This window comes from Centruroides sculpturatus, unplaced genomic scaffold (genome assembly GCF_000671375.1).
Source record: "Centruroides sculpturatus isolate CEXI.00-Female unplaced genomic scaffold, Cexi_2.0 scaffold264, whole genome shotgun sequence".
NCBI classification, from domain to species: domain Eukaryota; kingdom Metazoa; phylum Arthropoda; class Arachnida; order Scorpiones; family Buthidae; genus Centruroides; species Centruroides sculpturatus.
The window spans coordinates 556,303-580,554 of NW_019384577.1; the positions used below are offsets into that span (position 1 = coordinate 556,303).

General features: G+C 30.2%; 1 protein-coding gene across 1 annotated transcript; it reads left to right on the plus strand.

Moving 5' to 3' along the window:
• Nucleotides 1-5,081: 5,081 nt before the first annotated feature.
• Nucleotides 5,082-23,603, plus strand: LOC111624380 (coiled-coil domain-containing protein 63-like). The gene is made up of 11 exons (XM_023367205.1): nt 5,082-5,126; nt 5,264-5,474; nt 5,548-5,737; nt 14,763-14,882; nt 16,837-17,018; nt 17,089-17,262; nt 20,952-21,237; nt 21,308-21,559; nt 21,644-21,819; nt 22,171-22,332; nt 23,525-23,603. Exons 2-10 carry the CDS (start codon nt 5,269-5,271, stop codon nt 22,319-22,321), a joined length of 1,737 nt encoding a protein of 578 aa, XP_023222973.1. The 5' UTR covers nt 5,082-5,126; nt 5,264-5,268; the 3' UTR covers nt 22,322-22,332; nt 23,525-23,603.
• Nucleotides 23,604-24,252: the final 649 nt, after the last annotated feature.

The following is a 24,252-nucleotide window of genomic DNA, read 5'->3' on the forward strand; positions in this document are numbered from 1 at the left end:
CGAACATAACTGCACCCGGGCCGCGACACTATACCGGCGCCCCCTCCCCCCAGAAACAAATTTTGTTTTTCTTGGAAATCATTTGGCTCCCCTCTGCCAGTGGTGCCTGGGGCAAGCTGCCCCACCCTCTGCTGAGAGGTTTTCTTCGTTTGTGAGCGATAGGAAATTCTGAAGTTCCTCAAGGCCAGGCAGCCTCAAAGGATTAACCCATCGTGTATAGCCGCCTTTAGAGACAGAACACTAAAAAATCCACACATCCTTTACAGAACATTTTATTATTTGTTCTGTAAAAAATGTGACCATACCCTGAAAATAGGATGTGGGGAATGAAAAAGATAAGTTCTAGGTGGAATTATATAAAAAGGTAATGGAAATACCAGAGATTGAGAGGTTGATCATTGGGGTGTGATTTAAATGAAGGTGTGGGATGGAGTATAGGTGAGAGAAATAGAAAGGGAGATAAAACAGCTGAATATGCAATAGTATTTGACTTTGCAACAGTCAACACTTATTATATATAATTCTACATAGCTAAGTAATAATAATTCTATTAGTTTTAGGTAGAAACAAAATATCCTAAATGTTTATCGATATATGTAAGATAATTCACACACAAAAAGTAAGAAAAAAAAAAAACCATAAGTATGGAAAGATTTTTTTGTATTATGTGTTTTAATTATGGAATCAACGAGTCTATGAATAAATATTCATTAATTGTGTGTAGAAATATCAATATTATATTATTATGTGATATATCTATTATATACACACACAAAAAAATGAAATAACATGTATACAAATGCATATATTAGGTTGTTCAGAAAGTAATTTCGTTTTTTTTACTACTAAACGAATTAGTTGTATTTTTCCTGCCATTTTCATTCTAAAGCATATTATCAATATATATTTTGACAGCTAGCATTTTAAGGCTTATTTGTAAACAATTTTGTTTGATTTTGTGCAATTGTTTATTTTTTGTGTCCCATCAAATATGGAATATCGAAAGCAGCATTTTCAGCATATTTTGCTTTTTTATTACCGAAAAGGTAAGAATGCTGTTCAAGCAAGAAAAAAATTGTGTGACAAATTTCGTTTTTATGGTGTTCGATCCAGCTATTTCACCTGAAGAGCACAGAAGGGGTTAAGAAAACGTTCGTCTATGAAAGATTAATTGGATACACATCGGTTATAGGTTCATGTAAGTCATATTTATTTTATTACTAGATCCTTTATTAAGACCACATTCTCTTCTGAAGATGCTATTTTTACCTTAAGAAAGAAAATTTCATTTTTTAAGTGAAAATAGAAAGATTATTGACAGGATAACTGCTAAATAATGATATTAGCTTACAATTCTAGTCATAACATGAAAAATAGATATATACAATAGTATGAGTATTTAAGTATGATAAATAAAAATACACTGGAACCACAATATCTTCTATTCTGAATACCGGTATTTTGAACAATCTCGTATTCATTTGTTTAAACTTTACTTTCTGGTACTGCTTAAACTTCGTAAAACAATTTGTACAATGGAACCTCACTTTAATGAGCATCTCGCATAACAAGTAAAACAAATAGTAAAAAAATGACTTGTTTAACAAGCGACAAGGAGAGGGGAAGTCCCATGCTCCATCAGTCTGTGTTTAGCACTCGTTCCCTAGCATCTTAGTGTTGCTTGTTATCAAACATTTTTCCAAACTTGTGTTCACATATACTAGGTATAAACATCAACAACAATAGCCCGTTATATAATAAACATGCCAAACAATATGCCAAATTTTTGGGCTATGTACAGGCTATAATTAAATATTAAAAATTACTTAATCTGACTAGAGGTAGGCAGTTATGCTGTCATCTCATATTAAATTTAATGACTATTAAATTTAATATCCTTATAAATAATTTAATGACCAATTCCAAATTAAATTTTAGAAATGTCTAAATTAAAAATTAATTATTTATAATTATTAAATTTAATACAAGATGACAGCATAACTGCCCACCTCTAGTCAAATTAATTTAATTTCTAATATTAATTTAATATATTCAGTGCTACTGTTGCAAAATTAGTTTCTAATTGATATTTTATGAACACTCTGAGAGGACAGACTGCACCGATCTTCTCTGAGTAGTAGTAACCAAGGACTACCTAAATAAATTATAAGCAGAATGTAAAATGCAAAAATTGCAATTAAATTTGATAACAATGAGTAATGATTTGCATTATGGCTGCATATCAAAGGCAAAATGTCATTTTGTTTCCTGTAAAGATGTATTGTTGATAATAGAAAGTTAGAAAATTTCCAAAAGGACATACACATTTTACACTACTATTGTTAATATAGTAAATGATTACTCAGCAAAACAAATTTAGATTATTCAGATTTGCTGAATAATTTTAATGTTATTGCTGAAAGAAGAATTGTATAATGATGCAATGATTTGATATTGCAAATATAAGTTTTTTTAACTTTTCTTAATTTTTTTCTAATTTCTTCAATGATATATATATTTTCTCAAAATTAGGAAGAACAGTTTTCTTTAAAAAATTTCTTTAAGAGGTTAATGACAGCCTATAGACAAGGGGTCTCCAAAGTGGTCAATATTGACCCCTGGGGGTTGAAAATTAGTCAGAAGTTGATTGAAAATGGTTCATTAAAAATGATTAGTCCAGTGGACATTTATGATGGTTCAGGATGTTGTAAATTTGCACACTGTAAGTAGACCTTTTCTATGAAAATGGGTGCATGGATTAATAATAGCTCACCAGATTTGGAAAAAAGAAGAGGTGGTCAATAAAAGGTCAAGGAATCCAAAGTCTTACTGTAGACTGAAGTGGATATTGTGTTGAATTGGGACTGAAGAGAGGAGTCTTATCTTGGGATGTCAGGTCAAAGTTTGATTAACATTGGGATGATCTATCTCAACTATGTAGCTTGTCTGTATTAGCAGTAGATTTGAGAAATTTAGCAGGCAAGAGTAACAATTAATTCAGAATTAAGAGGGAAATTCAATTGTCTGATAAAAAGAATCATTTTTACTAGTGAACTAACTACAGGAAATCATCACTAGTTTGAAATTTAAGGAAAGAAATAATCTCAACTTCAAGTTATCCAAGATTTACATATTTCTGTACAGTATGCCAAATGCCACATAACTGATGTAATTAAGCAAACAGAATAAGGCTATGTATACATAACACTATTTTCATTAATTAATTAATAATAATAATATAAATAAACTGCAGGTAAACAGTACATATCCAGTGAGAATACAGGTTGCCAAATAGGTTTAACAAAAAGTAAAGCACAATTCCTCAAAATGTAGCCCAAATTATTTTTATTAATTATTTTTAAAGTGACCCAAAAAGTAGTAAGTCGCTTAAATGCAGTAGCCTGAGCCCTACAAATATCTCAGTATGTTACTTGTAGTCCAATTTTGCAATCCTGAAAACCAGCTGTATATTATGAGATAAGAGAAAAAAGGATAGACACCCGAAAATATGTTACTGTAAAAGCAAAGCCATATTGACCAGATTATAGTTGTTCTTGGTCTATTGTTCTCTTACATTGTGAAGGCACTTTGATCTAAGTGAACATGTTAATACAGTATATGCATATCACAGTTTGGACAGAATTCTCACTTTAAATTTTGAAGTAGATACATTTCGAACTAACTGAATTCCTTAACCTTTAAATCTCTATATCCCTAGCTGGGGCAAAAGTACAGTTATGAACTAACAGGATTTCGAACTATCTGAATTTGAATTAACAAGGATTTCTTGTATATTAATGTAAATTAACTTCATGGAAAAAGTGTACATCTCCATGGCAGACATCTCCTTATAAACAAGAAAATGATAAGGATAAAAGCAGGCATCTATAAGAACTGGAGTTTTATCCTTTTTTTCAACAATGATCAGAATTGCCATTATAATATTTACATTTATGTAGATTTTATTATAAATTGTCACTCTTTCTTAGAGGAAATTAAATGTAAAATAAGGTTACCATTTAGTAATTGCCATTTTTTCATCTATAATAATTTGGCACTGCGACTGAAAATTAAATGACGTAAAAAAATTATTTTAATTATTCTGTAATCAATTGTACTAAAAGATGACATAAAAGTATAATTTGCTTATTATAATACAGTGGAGCCTCGCTTAACGAGCATAATTCGTTCTGGAATCTTATTCATAACGTGAAACAATTTTTCTCCAAATAAATTAATGTAAAATACGATAATGCGTTCCATGCTAAAAAAATACTCAAATATTTCATGTATAACATTTATTCAAAGAAAATTATACAATATGTATTGTTAAGGAGTGTGAATCATCATCATCTTTTCTTCTAGTGCGGAATGAACCAACCTGGAATGCGAATTTGATTTGTAGGAAAAAAAATCAGATAATACATCTGATAAACATGCCAAATGATATGTCAAATTCTTGGGCTATATGTACAGGCTATAATTAAATATAAAGAGATGCACAGGCAAAGAAAAGAAAAGTGCTAATCTTGATTAGTGTGTTTTTGTATTAATGCAGTTTACTAATTACAAACAATTTTTTCTTTTTTGGTATAACATGGTGCCAAAGAGGGTATGAAGAGTTTGGTTAATGTGTAAATTTTAAGGAACATACCTAATTCATTAAGTGAGGATTTAATAAGGATTACCTGTATTCAAAAAAAAAAATCCCATTTTGTTTGTGGACATTCTAGAATGAACTATTCCTGACTCAAACAATAACATTTACTAAATTTTGTTTTGCCTGTTTAAATTTTTATAATAAATTCTAAGTTTTAATCATTGACATATCTTTTAATATTTCAATCATTATTTCATTTATTTGATATTCAAAAACTACTTCTGTTAGAAATGATACAGCCTTTTAATTAAATTACTGCATGAAAATTTCATCTGACAAAGGGCACATTCCATATCATAGAACAAAGGGGCCAATGCCCAATCTGATATTTCATCATAGAAANTATATGAGTACATTTATCACATTAAAGTTTTTCCTATACTTATTTAACTTTGCCTCTTATGTATTTACAAAGATAAGAAGAGTGCCTGGTCCCTGGGTCCTGGTTATGATACAATCTCACCAAGTAATCATTAATATGCTGTCATTAAGAGATTCTGATAATTTATAGTATTAAATATAACAAAGTATCATTTTAATTATTTTAATATTATTTAAAATTAAAACATTTATTAATAATTTATTTTTCCATTGATAATCAAGCAATTATGAATATGCTATCTGCAAAGAAATTTTCTAGTACTTCAATGTTGAATCGGAATAAGATTTTAAATATCCTGGATCCTGTAAAAGCGGAAGATAGCGAATTAGAACTAGAAGCAAAATTAGATAAATTGCAAAGATTGGATTGCTGGAATGAATCAAAAAGGATTGGATTTTATTCAAAAATCCAAGTGCAATTGGATAAACAGCAGTAAGAGATATTTACTTTACAAATTAAAATAAATTAAATTATAGTATTTTAAAAATATTTTATTTCCTTTTAGGCATATTATCAATGATTTATTGAAAGAAAGAAATGAATTGGAGTTGAATTTAAACAAAGCTACAAGTAAAATTTTTCTGAGAGAGAATGAGAAATGGTCTGTAGAATTTACAGAACTTTTAGAATATCAAGACAAATTAAAATTGTTAACAAATGATGAGGTTCAGAAGATTGAAAAGATTGAGGAAGAGGTATGTTTAAATTTTGAGTGATATTCAATTAAATATTCTGTCTTTATGACATCCAAACTAATTAATAGATTCAATGATGCTATTTTTAACAAAGCATTAAAAGTTTAATTATAGTAGTTCTATCGGTTAAAGTTTACCTTGGTAGTCCCAATGGCGGCACTTTGATTAGGTTAGGTTAACTACATTTTTAGTAGACGTTTCCTTTTTTTCTTTTGTTCAAGAACTACCGTGAATCACTAACTAGTGATGTTAAACAATCGGTGGCCTGCCGGCGGCTCCCGTCCGGGAGGAGTCTGTTGGAGCATGAACAGTCAGAAGCGCAGCCATTGGGGCTACCAAGGTAAACTTTAACCATTCTATCTTTATTAATGTTAAAGATGTTTTCATGCAGCAAGTCAGAAGGTTGAGAAGTAGAGAATTTTTGTAACTTTATGACATTAAAAGTTGTATGAAAATGTATTTTATGTTAATAAAGGTAACTGTATTTGTGTATTGCTTTGCCTATCTACTATCTTTAAATTGTTATTTAATTATTGTATAAAATTTAATCCCAATAACAATATATTTTTACTGTAAGTGAGATTTTAGATTATGTGAACAGCAAGCATTTACAAGATCCCTTTTATGTAAGTGTAGATAACATATAAAGTCTGCATCACATTGTATCAATATGCATATCTGTACATGTCAGAGGCCCTAAAAGCTTGGACACACATGAATACATAAAGACCTTAGGACCTCAGACATGCAAAAATTTAAGTCATAGGCAAAAGTTCAGGATCTTGCATTTACATGCTTAAAAGTTGGTATTGTTAATTATTATATACAAACTATCTNATGTAAAGGTTTGTTTGAGTGGATTTAGTTAAGAAATGCAGTCTCGGACAAGTCATAGAAATACATTACCAACAATGTGCTGAGTACTTTTCAGATTTCTTAGCTCATTTTAGGTTCGATATTTGTAAATACATAAATAAATCACAGTTAATAAAGTTCAAAGATTCAAATTGTTATGTAAAACGATGAAATCAATAATTCTGAAAGGTCCATATTTATAGTCAAATCTTCAAATTTCATCTTTTGAATGCTAAATTGCATTAAGTTTGAATAAAATACAACATTCTAGATATAATTTTATGTAGGGCACTACATTTTATTCAAACTCAACTACAAAATCTAATGCTCAAAAGTTAACATTTGAAGCATCTATATCAGGGATTCTAAATGGAGTTGATACAGACCCCTTGGGAGTCAATGGAAATCAAGGGTTTATTGGGGAATGGAAAAAATCAGATAATTATTGTACATTTTCAAATAAGAATAATAATGATTATGTGAGAAATTTGTTAACTGATTTAATAATTTACTTGATATGTTACACACAGTCTTGAAAATTAACAAAAATTTTAAGAGGCTGATTGAAAGGAATATTTTCTACATGAAGGCTAAGAAAAAGGTTGGGAACCTGATCTACAGCAATCTGTATGTATATATACAGGAAATCCTCATTAATTCAAACTCAGATAGTTTGAAATCCTGTTAGTTCATAACTGTACTTTTTTCCCAACTGGGAATATAGGGATTTCCCCAGAAGGAATACAAAATATAAGGAATTTGGTTAGTTCAAAATATGGCTACTTTAAAATTTGAAGTGAAAATTCTGTCCGAACTGTTGTATGAGTATGTTAACTCGTTTGTTTAGATCAAAGTGCCTACATGCTATAAGAGAACAATAGACCAAGAACTGTAATCTGTTCAATATGACTTTGCTTTTACTGTAACACATTTCTGGATGTCACCTTATACATTGACTACTCTTTTTTCTCTATCTCATAAAATACAGCTTATTTTCAAGATTGCAAGATTGGGCTACAAGTAGCAGATTGAGATATTTGTAAGTTCTACACTACTATATTTGGGTAATTTACTACTTTTTGGGCCTTTTTAAAATAATCTGAGCTACATTTCGAAGACAGTGGTAGAATATTTACACCGAAGTACTGTAAAAATGCACATATCTATAAGCCTTTTACTGGTGTGCATCTCATCACACTATACAATAAAGTTACAAACATTTTCAAACTGTTATGGTTCTTCATGTAACGACTTCCCTAACAGAATGCACTTCAATTCAAAGTTGTTATGAAATATGATCCGGAACGTTGTCCCAACCCGATGACGTCATTACGGACTTGCACACTATGCATGCTATGTTCTATCTTAGAGTTTTATCCAGTAGGGCCTGCCAGACTGCGGATAGAGCAATTTCCTCCTTGTAGTTAATGCAAGCGAGGCAATGGAGGCAATCTATATATGCTTAAACACTATTAAAGAGAGTAATTGCATTAACTACAAGGAGGAAACTCTAAGATAGAACACAGCATGCATAGCATGCAAATCTGTAATGATGTCATTGGGTCAGGACAACGTTTTGGATCGTATTTCATAACAACTTTGAATCGAAGCGCATTCCATTAGGGAGGTCATTACCTGATGAAGAACCGTAACAGTTTGAAAACATTTGTAACTTTATTGTATAGTGTGATGAGACACACACCGGTAAAAGGCTTATAGATATGTGCATTTTTACATTTCGAGGAGTTCTGCTTTACTTTTTATACAACCTATAAGGTTCTCACTGGATGTGTGCTGTTTACCACATATCCAGTGAGAACGTTATGCTGTTTACCAGTTGTTTGGTTTTAACACACCTTAGCAATGATAATTTGTGATGTCATATTTCAGAAAAAGTAATTTCATTTCAAACAACATTCTGATTGAAATGCAGATAAAAATCATTTAGCATGAAACTCCTCAAAAATTCTCTTCTTTTGATTTTGTTATCTCAACAGAAACTCATTAAGACATTGTTATTGTCATCTGTTAATAAATAAATAAAGAATTCTTCACAAAACACTATAAATTGGAGGCTAATGTTTTTGAGTAAAATTGAAAATAATCCAACAACCATTTGGTTAGTTATACAATAACATGCCTATATATTTCATTTTTATCCTCAGCTGGGAAATGTCAAGTTAAATTTGGGACACCTGATACATAAACTTGGGCACTAATGATGAAAAATAGAAAATTTTAATATAGTAAAAGTTCATTCATCTAGAATGTCTAGTTATCTGGCATTCTAAAAGCTAGCCAATAATCCAGAAATGTTCAATAACCTAATATGCTAGTATTCTGCAAGTCAGAATCTGGACATGAGGTAATGTACATTAAAAACCTAAGGTAATAACATGTTCATTAACATTTTTGCAAGATTCTCAATCATTCCTAACACTGTATAGTCATGCACTTTATCATCTTTAGACTGATTAAAGTGTGGGCATAAACAAATCAGAAACATATAGCAGTCTATACTGGAACAAAATGAGCAGCAGTGTCTAACATTTGATGATCTGGCAACATCTCAGTCCCATACTTGACAGATTAACAAACTTCTACTGTGTTTTAATTTTTACATTTACTCACTTTTCCTGTTTAACTCTAGGAAAAGATTGCTTCATCTGAATATTTCACAATAAAAGAGTATCCAATTTTTGCAATAGAAGGTATGAAATAAGTTGTTTCTTCTTCAAAAATAATTTTTGTAGGAAAATGAGAGGAAATCCTATTTTAAAATAAAAGAATGCAGCAGTTTGATTAGAAAGCACAAACATGAATGCACAGATGTATAGGTGAACAGTGCATGGTAATATCTGCCTTAACTTCTAGAATCATCTCCATATACACTGCAATCATAAAGTCTCTCTACAGTGGACCACATCCATGTGGCCTAGGCAAATGGTATCATCATAACTTAGTTTAACTTTTTCAATGTGTGGTCTGCTTGTGTCATTACTCAGTTTCTGAAAACTCCTCCCTTTTCCCTACCCACTGTGGAGCAACTTCACAATAGCACTGTAGTTACTAGAAAAGCTAATCAAGTAGCAGATATAGATGAAGACAACAAAAAACTATAGTACAAATTTCATCCTTTCTATCTTCATTACATTTAATTTATCATTATTATTTAAGAAAACATTTAGTAAGAAAATATGGAAATGATTAAAAGCAAAATCTAACTACGAGGGTTATTGTTTTTTCAACCTCCACATTAATGATATTGAGAGATCCACACTTAATGTCATTAAGAAGTTCTTGGAAACTGTGACAATAAGCAAAATGACATATAACAAAACCAATTATAAACTGACATGCCAAAAAAAATTGAGACAGCAGCACATGCAATGTTGTTACCTCCTATCCACGGGAGAAATGCATTGAGCTGGAACATTTGCACATGATGCCATAGTACGATACTTATCAGTTATGTGTGAGCTTGGTTAAAGTAGCAATGGGTTATGTACAACTGTTGGAGCAAGAAGAATGGGTTACTATCTGCTAGATGGTCAATGGGATTCTTGGATTTTCTTGTGCAACAATTTCAAGGGTTTACTGGAAATACTTAAATTCAGGACAGACATCAGCAGCACATGCACAGTGTGGTTGCTCACAGCTGATACAAGAATCTGACTGCTGGTGGTTAATCAGGTAAGTAACCATGCAACAAAGGACAACTGAGTCAAATCATATCAGACTTCAACACAGGTGCTGCTAAACCCATCAACAGTCAACACACTGTACAATGTACACTATATTCTTTGAGATTTGGTAATTGTTGACCCATTCAGGTACCTCAGCTTAGGTAGGAGAGATTCACATCTGTTAGGTAGTGTAATCCTCTATATAAACATAGGAAGACCTGATTGAGTTTACATTCCTGAAAGAATTTCAGTTTAACTCTCACTTTTGTTCATAGTAACACAGATTTCTTGTATATCTTGGCTGGCATTTCCATATATGCTAAAGTGCAAAACTAAAACTGGAATAGATAATATAATAAAATGCACACCATTCACAATTTTTCAGTAAGTGGAATTTGTGGAACAAACATAATACTACTAACACCCAGGGATTAGGCAATGTGCCTCACCTGGACAGAGAACATCGAAATTGGACAGTAGATGACTGGTGCTATGTTGTGTGGTCAGATGAATCTTGTTTTCAGGTCTTTTAAGCCGACAGTTGTTTGTGTGGTGACAACCACGTGAAGCCATGAATCCATCATGTCAGCAAGATGTCATGCAAGCTGGTGGCTGATTTGGAGTGCATTCTGGTGGTGTGAACAGGGACCAATGGTAAAACTGCAGTTGACTTTAACAGGTGTGACATACACTGATCTTCTAGCAGACATTTATACTTGTATGTTTCCTGACAGTGATGGTTTGTACCAGCAGGATAATGCTACTCCTTACAGGGTGCAGGTGGTACAAGAATAGTTCAAGGAACACTTGACAGTTTTTCAGCTGCTGCCTTGATTGCCAGACTTGAACCCCATTGAGCATCTATGGGACATTGTGCAAATGCCAATCAATGTCAATGCCTTGCAGAACTATCCAACAAGTGAAACTGAATTATGGAAAGCCATTGAACATGTCATGAAATAACTGTGCAACAATTAGACACCTAATAGAGTCTGTCATTGTCCTATAGAAACCATTATTCAAGCTCAAGGTGGAGCTAAATGTTACTAGGTAATGTCTCTTAATTTTTTGGCACTTCAGTTTACTATACACTAAATAACATAAGCAAAATAGAATTCAATTAATATTTATTCTTATTGGATCATGTTTGTAATTATTTCCCCATCTCAAAGAATCAATTTTACTGCTTAAAAGAAAATTCAACAAATAATAATACCAACAATTGTAAATAATTACAAATGTATTTTGCTGGATAGTTTGAATTTAGGTGTGATTCGCAACTCTACAGTTCCAGTTTATGGTGAGGTTGTATTTATTTAAAATGTATTTTTGTCCTTCTGCAACATTATAATAAAATGACATAAAAGTGAGGACTTGTACTTTCAGTTTTAAAAATTTCATAACTCTACAATATCATAGTCCAAAAATATCATAGTTAGTAAATTTTTTTGCGGTTTCAAGGTTATTGTTGTGTGAATTTATTTATTCATAACTCCCTTAGCTATATGATGTAAAGTATACATAATGTATGTTAAAAGAAGAATTACTTGAATATGGCTAATTGTAAGATCTCAATGAAGTATATTTCTGTAAACTAACATTTTAAAATAGGATTTTCAATAGAAAGACACTTTTAGATATCTATATTCAAAATGCAGAATCAATAGTCAAAGTTAGTATTCCTCTTACTTTAAACATTTGTGAACATTTAATAAAATTATATGTAACCATAGTTCCAAATACAAATATTAAATTTACTATGAAATGTCTAAACAAAAGAATATATCATCTAAAATTTATACTTGGTATCATTCAATAAAACTTGATTCAGAAAAAAACTTTAAAAAATTGGTTCACTAATTTCACTTTGCCCTTGCATTTGCTCACACTTCTACACAACAAAATATAGTGCGAGGCTGTATAATGAAGATTTTTATCAGAGAAATGAGACAGATGCTTTTATAGCAAGTAAATCAATGTAAGATAAGTGTATTTTAACACAATACTAAAACAATTCTGTAGATTCAAGCTAGAAGTAAAAAATCAAAGAGCAACGATTTAAGCTTAGTTCACATTGAGCACGATTCTCTGGCTAAAGCGAAAAACAGAGCGAATAACATGTCAGACACGACGTCATTACCAGCCAATTTTACCATTTTGCCAATCACTTCAAAGTTTGGAACCGTCAAGCTTTTTCACTAGCAAAAAAATTTCATTATTAATCATATTCCCACTAATAGTTGCATGGTTCTCACTGTTTTTGAGATAGCTACGGAAACTTTCTCGCATAATAGAGTAGATGTTGTAATTCGCAGTTTTTAAGTATTCCTCTCACCCAGAATCATTTTCTTTTCTCAATAGATAAACAAACATGGTTAACAACAAAATATTGGAAGCAGCCATTTTGTTTTTGGAGACAAAATTTTCTCTCGCTTGAAAATGATTGTCTACTTAAAATTCGCAATAGCTTTTCACTTTTGGTTGTGCAGATCAATTTTGCCAGAAGAATCAAAATCGCTTTTCTCATTCACTTTTGCTATTCGCTCAGTGTGAACTAACCTTTAGTATTTGTTAAAGTTACTCAAGAATCTATGCTACAAATTGAAAAACTGCAAGAATCATATCTCAACAGGAAATACACTTTAGAAAACCATTATGTACACCAAGCTCTACCAAGTGATACCATTTTTTGGACTGCCACAGACCTGCTTAGATACTGTTGTCTGTTGTTTAGATGGTAAATATTCACCTAAGTAGCCACAATGGTGGCACCTCCGTTAATGGGGTGCCAGTTGTTTTCACTACCTTTTTAGTGAAATAGATGTTTTCTTTTGTATTTTTTACATAAATCACACCACCTCCACAATTGTCGACCCTTGGCGTGATATTCATTTCTGAAGGTCAGTTTTTAATATACATCAGTCTACCACTATCCTATACGCTTCACACGTAGGTGTGTGCTTCGGTGCTGGCTATCGCTTGCACTTCAACACCCGAGTGGGGGCTTGCCCCTACACCTCCTAAAACTATATTACATCAAATATTCCATGAACAGTCAAGTGGGCTATTCGAAGCCGGCACAGTCGCGTGGGCTGAATTGTTAAACACGATACCGCCATTGGGGCAACTGTTTAAGCATTATAGAGTTATATTAAGGGCATTTTTCTACTGAAATTCTCTATATATTTTGATTGAATCCTGTAATTAACCATATTCAAGTGGAGACTTTGGTGCTTTCTCTCTCTTGAACTTGTACTTCTAGCTAATGCAGTTTAATTTAACTCCATATTGTAAGGATTTAAATGGATAGAGGTATTAATTTATGCCATAAACTCAACAATTATTCATAAAAATGTAATTTCTTTTTTGAAAATTTGATTAAATTTAAGATTATAGGAGAAAAACCATTCAAATTATACGAATGAATTTTAAATCATCTCAATTACATCCATTTCTTCCATTAATCCACGTACCCCCAATTCAAAAGGTACGTGTATTCACGTTGATTAATGACCTATAATTAATCAAAAGATAATATATATTTATCATTTTCTATTAAATTATGCATCCCAAATATATAATGGAAGCAATTTGAAAATATGCATAAATAATTACTTGGAAAAAACTGTAAATAATGGCAAAGTCTTGCTGGAGCAAGAGGTCATAACCTTCCAGAAGCTCGCCATCTTCCCATGTTTCCTTGCGAAATTTGATTGATGACGTAAATTGTTATCAATTTCATCTAAATGTAATTTATCGAATTTATATTATAAAATAATTTTTAAAATAAGTTTCGTTTAAAATAATATAATATTTTAAGTTATTTATTAAATAAATTTTTAATATTAGTAATTTAATTTATTAAATTAACTCGTTAGGGTGAATTATGGGACCGAATATCAAACGATTATAAATTATAAATTAAAATTTTAAAATTATATTTTAATAATAACGTTTTTTTTAGATAGATAACAAACCAATAATATAGTCCGTTTCAAATGAAATGGGTTATATTATTGACTTACTTATCCGGCTGTATTAATTAAAACCGCAACCACTAAGCAACGCACNAAATTTAATCCCAATAACAATATATTTTTACTGTAAGTGAGATTTTAGATTATGTGAACAGCAAGCATTTACAAGATCCCTTTTATGTAAGTGTAGATAACATATAAAGTCTGCATCACATTGTATCAATATGCATATCTGTACATGTCAGAGGCCCTAAAAGCTTGGACACACAGGAATACATAAAGACCTTAGGACCTCAGACATGCAAAAATTTAAGTCATAGGCAAAAGTTCAGGATCTTGCATTTACATGCTTAAAAGTTGGTATTGTTAATTATTATATACAAACTATCTAATCTTCATTTTTATATTATGAATTTTTACTGTTTTATACATTTATGAAATATAATCTATAAAATTAATTGTATCAGTTTATATTAATTAATTAATTATTTTTTTTTTTTCTTAAAGATAAAACAAATAGATAAGCAGATACATCATTATCAAATTCAACTATACAATGCAAATAAAAATATTTCCCAGACCTCAAATCATAAAAAACTTTGGATTCTGGAGAATAAACTATATCAGGTAATATAAAAAAAAATTTTTTTCATGTAAATAAAATGATATAATATATACATATTATGAGTATTAAAATACATGCTTCATTATCTCATAACTTACCAAAGTTAAATTATCTAACAAATCAGTGCCTTACTTGAGCATTATCAGGGCTGCTCTACATCTAGGACTCATACAAGCTCTTGACAACCCTAGGTATTACTAGTTCTTGTTATTTTATTTAGGAAATAATAAAAGAGTTATAGATTTATTCTTTTACAAGATAAATAGACATACAATCTTTAGCAGCATATAAAACTTTATACTGTATATTGATAATGTTTTTGATATGACTGATCAGTCATCTTCAGGCAATATTTATTTTTCTTGAAGATGACGCATTAACTGGGTTGAAAACTTTAGCAATATTCAAATTTTCATGTATTGCTAAAGCTATTGCATTTGTTTATCTTGTATACTGCATTTGTTTATTCTGTTATATCATTTTTATACTTATTTCTTTTTAGAACTTCTAAATTAATTTCTTCAAATGGTAAATGTAGTTCAAAATAACCAAAGATGAAATGTTTCATGGCAGAACATCTCACAAAATTTATTGTTTTTGATAATTTTAAAGTAAATTTACAGTATTTTTTTTAACATACTCTATACATACATTAAATATTCAGAATAAACATAATATTAATGATAAGACAATATAATTTATTCACTATATTTTATTTTAATTTTTGGTTCTTTCTACTCTGGAGGCACTAGAGTATTTTTTCATAGACATTGTGGGTTTGGCCAAGCCTGTATCAGGGTTGTCAAGTGGTAAGGGACAGGGCTGGACAAATCTCCCATGAAAAATTCCTGTTATTTTTCGATCACCTGGATTTTACTCCCCAGAGTTTTAGGCTGATGCTGTAACTATTTCTTAATATCTTCATATTTTTATATAGATGTTATTCAATCATACTTTTAATAGTTAGATAACATTTAGTTATCTTTCATTGATTGTGCTCAAACTTTTTATTTGTGGAACAAATTGTATGTAGGTATAAGTATTCAGGCCCAGAGAAAAAGCTACTGGGGGATTTGAGGAGGTATTTTGCCTCTCCAATATTGGCAAATTCTACTGAATAGTTGACAAAGTCATATCATTAAAACACCAAGACGTGATGATAAATTTTCTTTGGAATAAGTGAAATACAAAAATATTGATATAAAGAAGAGGCATGAGGGATGAGAAGATTGCAGAGTGCTGATCTTCTTGACTGGTACAATAGGTGCCAAAATATATAGTACTGAAATGAAAAGATGAACAATATGAAAAGACAAGTTTCAGTACTGTATATTTTTGGCATACTGTACTTTATATGAACTATCAATATCAGCAATAGATATCTGTTGGTAAAATTAGCATCTATGTTTCAACATGCCCCTCAATGATAAAAGTCTAAATATGGTTCTGGGCTGGTCACAAATATTTTGTATATTTCATACATGCTAGAGGTGAGCTTATTTCTGTCATTTATAAGTGATGTGTCAAATATTTTTGTGGGAAAGATTAATGTGTGCCGTGAGCTGGATTTGATCCAGTGGCTGTAGTTTGGACACCACTGCCCTACATAATCTGCTTACTCTGCATAATTATAAGACTATACAGCAAACATGAGTGACTTTTTCTATTGTGGCATACTATCAAGTTTACTTTAAGCTGTATCTCTTCACTCATTCTTCTTTATATCTCTTCAGTTGTTATCTCATTCACAAAGCCTTTTGCTTTCTATTTTTGTATAATGCTATATCTTAAATATCCTATTCTTCATTTTGTTTTCTTTTAAAGTTCACAACTCACTTCCATAACTCATTACACTCCATTAATTAGCCATTAATTAGAAACTTTTCTTGCATATAGAATGATAGGAGAAACTGAGCTATACTAAGGCATTAAAATTTTAAATTATTATTTTTACAGATGACTGTGAAACATAATATTATGGTAAATAATAATAAGAATTTGAGGGATTACATTACTCTTTTGTTAAAGTTAAGATTCAATTTGAATCACGTCTTTGCTCATTATAGTAGAATTTTAATTAAAAGAAAAACGAAAATACAAAATTTATGTAAAGATGCAAAAACAATTTATGATCAAAGGTATTTTGGACTATTTTTTTCTATTTTAAAAATGTTGAATTTAAATTGAAATTACAAAATGATTTTCTAGGGAGGAAATTAGAAATCATTTACAAACTTTAGAAGAAACAAGTCAGTTGGAATTCTATCAGAATTCTCAAAAAATTAAAGAATTTACGAAGCTTCTAAAATTTCAAAAAGATCTATCAACTTTTATGACCCAAAAACAAAAGCCAAGGACAGAAGTTAAAGAATCAATGGACAAGTAAGTGTTTTGTTTCTAACTCCATCTGCTTTTCAGGTTCTAAGAGGGCCATTTTTCCATTACAGGTCTGCCAAACCAAGGGTTTGGCCAGACCCATAATGAATGTAGTTGTACAGTGAGAATAACATAACAGGTTGGAACCACTCATGAAAATTTTTGATCGTTTTGATCTGGCTCTAATCAAGATCAGCTAGGACAGCAGGCCTTTATTACTTTTGCCATCTGGTTTTGACAAATAAGTGTTGAATTTATTCAAAAATGATGCAATTAATTTTGTAATTTATTATATTTTAACATGTAATATTTATGATTTTATAATTATTTCTGTATTAAACATTATACAGAAGCACAAAGTATCATAATGAAGAACTAATGTAACAGTGGAATATGAAATTGTTTATCATTTAAGAATGTTTTTTGACTCATTTTTGGAAATATATTATTCAAAAAAATAAATTTATTTTAACATATGTTACACATTTAATTATTAATTTATATTTATTGAAGTTTATATAGAAACTTATTCGTGAATTAGTATCATACCCCAGACCTCAAATCATAAAAAACTTTGGATTCTGGAGAATAAACTATATCAGGTAATATAAAAAAAATTTTTTTCATGTAAATAAAATGATATAATATATACATATTATGAGTATTAAAATACATGCTTCATTATCTCATAACTTACCAAAGTTAAATTATCTAACAAATCAGTGCCTTACTTGAGCATTATCAGGGCTGCTCTACATCTAGGACTCATACAAGCTCTTGACAACCCTAGGTATTACTAGTTCTTGTTATTTTATTTAGGAAATAATAAAAGAGTTATAGATTTATTCTTTTACAAGATAAATAGACATACAACCTTTAGCAGCATATAAAACTTTATACTGTATATTGATAATGTTTTTGATATGACTGATCAGTCATCTTCAGGCAATATTTATTTTTCTTGAAGATGACGCATTAACTGGGTTGAAAACTTTAGCAATATTCAAATTTTCATGTATTGCTAAAGCTATTGCATTTGTTTATCTTGTATACTGCATTTGTTTATTCTGTTATATCATTTTTATACTTATTTCTTTTTAGAACTTCTAAATTAATTTCTTCAAATGGTAAATGTAGTTCAAAATAACCAAAGATGAAATGTTTCATGGCAGAACATCTCACAAAATTTATTGTTTTTGATAATTTTAAAGTAAATTTACAGTATTTTTTTTAACATACTCTATACATACATTAAATATTCAGAATAAACATAATATTAATGATAAGACAATATAATTTATTCACTATATTTTATTTTAATTTTTGGTTCTTTCTACTCTGGAGGCACTAGAGTATTTTTTCATAGACATTGTGGGTTTGGCCAAGCCTGTATCAGGGTTGTCAAGTGGTAAGGGACAGGGCTGGACAAATCTCCCATGAAAAATTCCTGTTATTTTTCGATCACCTGGATTTTACTCCCCAGAGTTTTAGGCTGATGCTGTAACTATTTCTTAATATCTTCATATTTTTATATAGATGTTATTCAATCATACTTTTAATAGTTAGATAACATTTAGTTATCTTTCATTGATTGTGCTCAAACTTTTTATTTGTGGAACAAATTGTATGTAGGTATAAGTATTCAGGCCCAGAGAAAAAGCTACTGGGGGATTTGAGGAGGTATTTTGCCTCTCCAATATTGGCAAATTCTACTGAATAGTTGACAAAGTCATATCATTAAAACACCAAGACGTGATGATAAATTTTCTTTGGAATAAGTGAAATACAAAAATATTGATATAAAGAAGAGGCATGAGGGATGAGAAGATTGCAGAGTGCTGATCTTCTTGACTGGTACAATAGGTGCCAAAATATATAGTACTGAAATGAAAAGATGAACAATATGAAAAGACAAGTTTCAGTACTGTATATTTTTGGCATACTGTACTTTATATGAACTATCAATATCAGCAATAGATATCTGTTGGTAAAATTAGCATCTATGTTTCAACATGCCCCTCAATGATAAAAGTCTAAATATGGTTCTGGGCTGGTCACAAATATTTTGTATATTTCATACATGCTAGAGGTGAGCTTATTTCTGTCATTTATAAGTGATGTGTCAAATATTTTTGTGGGTAAGATTAATGTGTGCCGTGAGCTGGATTTGATCCAGTGGCTGTAGTTTGGACACCACTGCCCTACATAATCTGCTTACTCTGCATAATTATAAGACTATACAGCAAACATGAGTGACTTTTTCTATTGTGGCATACTATCAAGTTTACTTTAAGCTGTATCTCTTCACTCATTCTTCTTTATATCTCTTCAGTTGTTATCTCATTCACAAAGCCTTTTGCTTTCTATTTTTGTATAATGCTATATCTTAAATATCCTATTCTTCATTTTGTTTTCTTTTAAAGTTCACAACTCACTTCCATAACTCATTACACTCCATTAATTAGCCATTAATTAGAAACTTTTCTTGCATATAGAATGATAGGAGAAACTGAGCTATACTAAGGCATTAAAATTTTAAATTATTATTTTTACAGATGACTGTGAAACATAATATTATGGTAAATAATAATAAGAATTTGAGGGATTACATTACTCTTTTGTTAAAGTTAAGATTCAATTTGAATCACGTCTTTGCTCATTATAGTAGAATTTTAATTAAAAGAAAAACGAAAATACAAAATTTATGTAAAGATGCAAAAACAATTTATGATCAAAGGTATTTTGGACTATTTTTTTCTATTTTAAAAATGTTGAATTTAAATTGAAATTACAAAATGATTTTCTAGGGAGGAAATTAGAAATCATTTACAAACTTTAGAAGAAACAAGTCAGTTGGAATTCTATCAGAATTCTCAAAAAATTAAAGAATTTACGAAGCTTCTAAAATTTCAAAAAGATCTATCAACTTTTATGATCCAAAAACAAAAGCCAAGGACAGAAGTTAAAGAATCAATGGACAAGTAAGTGTTTTGTTTCTAACTCCATCTGCTTTTCAGGTTCTAAGAGGGCCATTTTTCCATTACAGGTCTGCCAAACCAAGGGTTTGGCCAGACCCATAATGAATGTAGTTGTACAGTGAGAATAACATAACAGGTTGGAACCACTCATGAAAATTTTTGATCGTTTTGATCTGGCTCTAATCAAGATCAGCTAGGACAGCAGGCCTTTATTACTTTTGCCATCTGGTTTTGACAAATAAGTGTTGAATTTATTCAAAAATGATGCAATTAATTTTGTAATTTATTATATTTTAACATGTAATATTTATGATTTTATAATTATTTCTGTATTAAACATTATACAGAAGCACAAAGTATCATAATGAAGAACTAATGTAACAGTGGAATATGAAATTGTTTATCATTTAAGAATGTTTTTTGACTCATTATTGGAAATATATTATTCAAAAAAATAAATTTATTTTAACATATGTTACACATTTAATTATTAATTTATATTTATTGAAGTTTATATAGAAACTTATTCGTGAATTAGTATCATACCATATTTGTCTTGGCACTGAGTATCATACCAATTGTTGTCTTGGCACTGAGCTATCAGTTTCTAGTTTAACTTTATTATCCTTTGTATTAACTTTTAAAGTGTTTATGTAAAACTTGCATATAGAGATTTAATTACAAATATTATATTTTTTAATTTTTATCTGTTAATAGAAGGGATAAAGGAGAAGAGAACACCAAAGAACTTTTGCATTATTATAATAAAGCATTTGAGCGTATTAAAGAGGCTGCTCATGATAACGATATCAATAATATAGCAAAAGATTTTGTTCAGACTGAAGAAGAAAATTTCAAATTATTTAAATTTATAAATGAATTAAGGGATCAGAATGAACATATTTTAGAAAAGATAGAATCAATCAAAGAAAATTTAGAAGCTTTACGTAGAGAGGATGAAAGACAGCAACAACAACATGATGTTACAATTAATAAACTTGAGGTAAATATTCCATTTTGCTGATATATTGAATTTAATTTGAAGAATAAGATATAAACTGATATCATTGCAGAATAGATTAAAATTATTATCAGACACTACAAGCAGCACAGAAGAAAAGCTTAAGTTGTGCAAAAGAAGTCTTGATATGTTAAAGCAAGGATTAATTAATCTCTTCCGTGAAAGTGGATGCAATGACCAAGCATTGACTACTCTTTTAGGAGGTAGTGATGGGGTTACTAATGATAATATCTTAAAATATTTATCCATTCTAGAAAACTGGATCAGTGAACTCATCCTCTATCATCAATATTTGAAAGTTAAGGTAAAATTCTTAAGATTTTAGCAATCTTAATTGCATATAATTTTCAAGTATAAACTAAATTATACATTATATAAATCTTAATAGGATCCAGATAGTATAATGGGTAAAATGGCTGATAAAAAGCCCCCAAAAATTCGGCCTTCTGTATCAAGTTTATCATTCTCTGGAATACCTGCAAGTACTATTCCAGTTTTGAACCCAGCAATTGATGATATCGAAGATTCCTTTCATCAAGAATTTGATGTACCGGCTTTACCACAGTGAGTTTCTAAATGCTTAATACAGGGCTGAGTTGGAGTTGAAAGCAATTTTGAATGAGTTGGAATCAGTAAATATGTATCAACTCTCTAACCTCAATATTTCCTGTATAATTAAACTATTCAGTTACACTTAAATGTAAGTCTGAAATGTAGCCAGATGGTTTGTGAGTAGTGATGAAACATGGTATCATTTATCATTAATGCATATTGATCTTTTATGAAGGTGTCAGAGGTAGAAATTTAGAAATGGCAGCTAGAGTTGGAGTCAGAGTTTTGCATACTAACTCCTCATCCCTGCTTTAAAATATCAGCAAATATGTAATAATCATAAATCTTACACCTTTCTTATAGGGAAGACAAGCCAGATATTCAACAATCAATGTCATGCGTTCGTACTATTCTCAGTAGACAGGAATTAGAAGAGGTATCTCGCCAAAGAATTGAGAAAATGTTTAGTGAAGATGTTGGCAGTGTGCAAATTTTCAATATTGTTAAACATTAAATCTAAATTTGGTAATTATCATATGTTATGTAATCAGAAATTTTGTTTGATCTTAGAAAATAATATTTAATTTCATTTTTATTCAGTTGAATTAATCCATGTACTCTTAATTAATTAGCAGTGGGTAAAGTTTAAAGAATGCTAACATTTTTGACTCTGTTAAGTGGCCATTTTTAGATGTAGACAGTTGAAAGTGGAAAGCCAGTGCCAGAAAAGGAGAAGGTTGGGATAGAGTAAACAAGTGGGGAGGTGGACTACGACAGTGAATGTTGATGCAGTGTTGCACAGTGGTATGTGACATCAGTAGTGTTTATTCTATCCCATTTTCCTTCCTTACTTTCATTGACATTCCACTTTCAATTGTGCATGCCTGAAGATGACTCTGTAACAGCATCAGAAATGCTAGTGTTCTTTTAAATTTTACCCACTGTTAAAGATGTATTGATTAATTCAGTTGAGAATATACAATGTCTATTCATCTTTATTTTATTTTTATCAGTGGCAGGTTTTCCTAATGGGAAATTTTTCCCATTAGGCCCATAGACACAAGAATTTAGGGACACAAAAATTCAAAATAATAATAAATTATTTTTTCATTGTATGTTGTTATGTAGAAACAATTCATAAAGGAATTAGTGCAAATTAAAAGCTTAAGTAGGGACAAAATAAGACATGTCAATTGAGTATTATTAAAAAATATGAATGTTTTTTGCATGAATAGAGAGGTATCGATAGCAGTTCCCATTGCCCTTTTGATATTTATAAACATGTAAAAATTATTTCAGAATTAAAATTATGAAATGGAATCATTAAGTGTGAAAGTGGCACTATGAGTTTGGGAGAGCCTGGAGCCATATTCTGGTCACCATCTCTGGTCTCTTGTCTCTCACACGCCGGTCGCTGATTGGCTAATCGAAATGATTAACCAATCAGCGACCAGCTTGTGAGAGACGAGAGACCAGAGACAATGACCAGAATACGACCCCTGTATATTGTGGGCCTAGGGGTGCCATATTTTTAATGTACCACTGATTTTTATTGATGAATTTTAGGTTTCCTTCTAAGATAAATTATAAAATTATTCATTCAACTTTAATATTGATTCATAAATGTTTACATATTTTAACCAAATATATTTTTTTTAATATTAAGCTTATCTAATTTATCTTATATAAATAATTCAGATATGTATTTTACTTTCAGATTTTTACTTATAAAAAAATTTTCCAAAGAGAGCATTAACCTTCTACAATAGCAATATCCGGGATTAAATATATATATATAAAAAATTCATTATTTGAAACTACTAAATAAAAATTAAAATTTCTATTATAAATACTGTGTGAGAATTCTATTTAGATAATTATCTTGAATACTAATGTAAAAGATTGGCAATGCGGTCTATCACAATGCCAGGCTGCAATTTGAAAAAATTGTAGATTTATAAATTGCCATTGTTGTCTGTCCGTCTGTTTTCTCTTAATCTCCAGAACAGAGTTAGATAGATGAAAGACGAGACCAGGTAGGGACTTTATAGGTATACAATTTTTTCAAATTGCGGTTCAATGAGATGAAGTTGGCGTATTGCCATACATTTTATTAAATTAGAATTTTTATACTGAAAATTTAAAATGAGATTTATATTTGCATAAGTTAATAGTTTTCTAATCAGTTTTGTTAATCAGATAAGTTACACTTAATTCAGATTATAAAATTTTTATAGTGTTGTATTGTAGCAAAAATGTATCATTGTGTTTAATAATCCTCTCATCAAAATTTAGGAATTAGGTCCAGGAAAAATATAAACATAATAAATTAGGATAAGGAAAGAATTAATTCTCCTATAATTTAATGCAATTTTATATTTTTAATATATAGAATGGCTTAGAAGTCAGTTAACTGAGCTTGTTTGGAATAATTACATGTTTTAT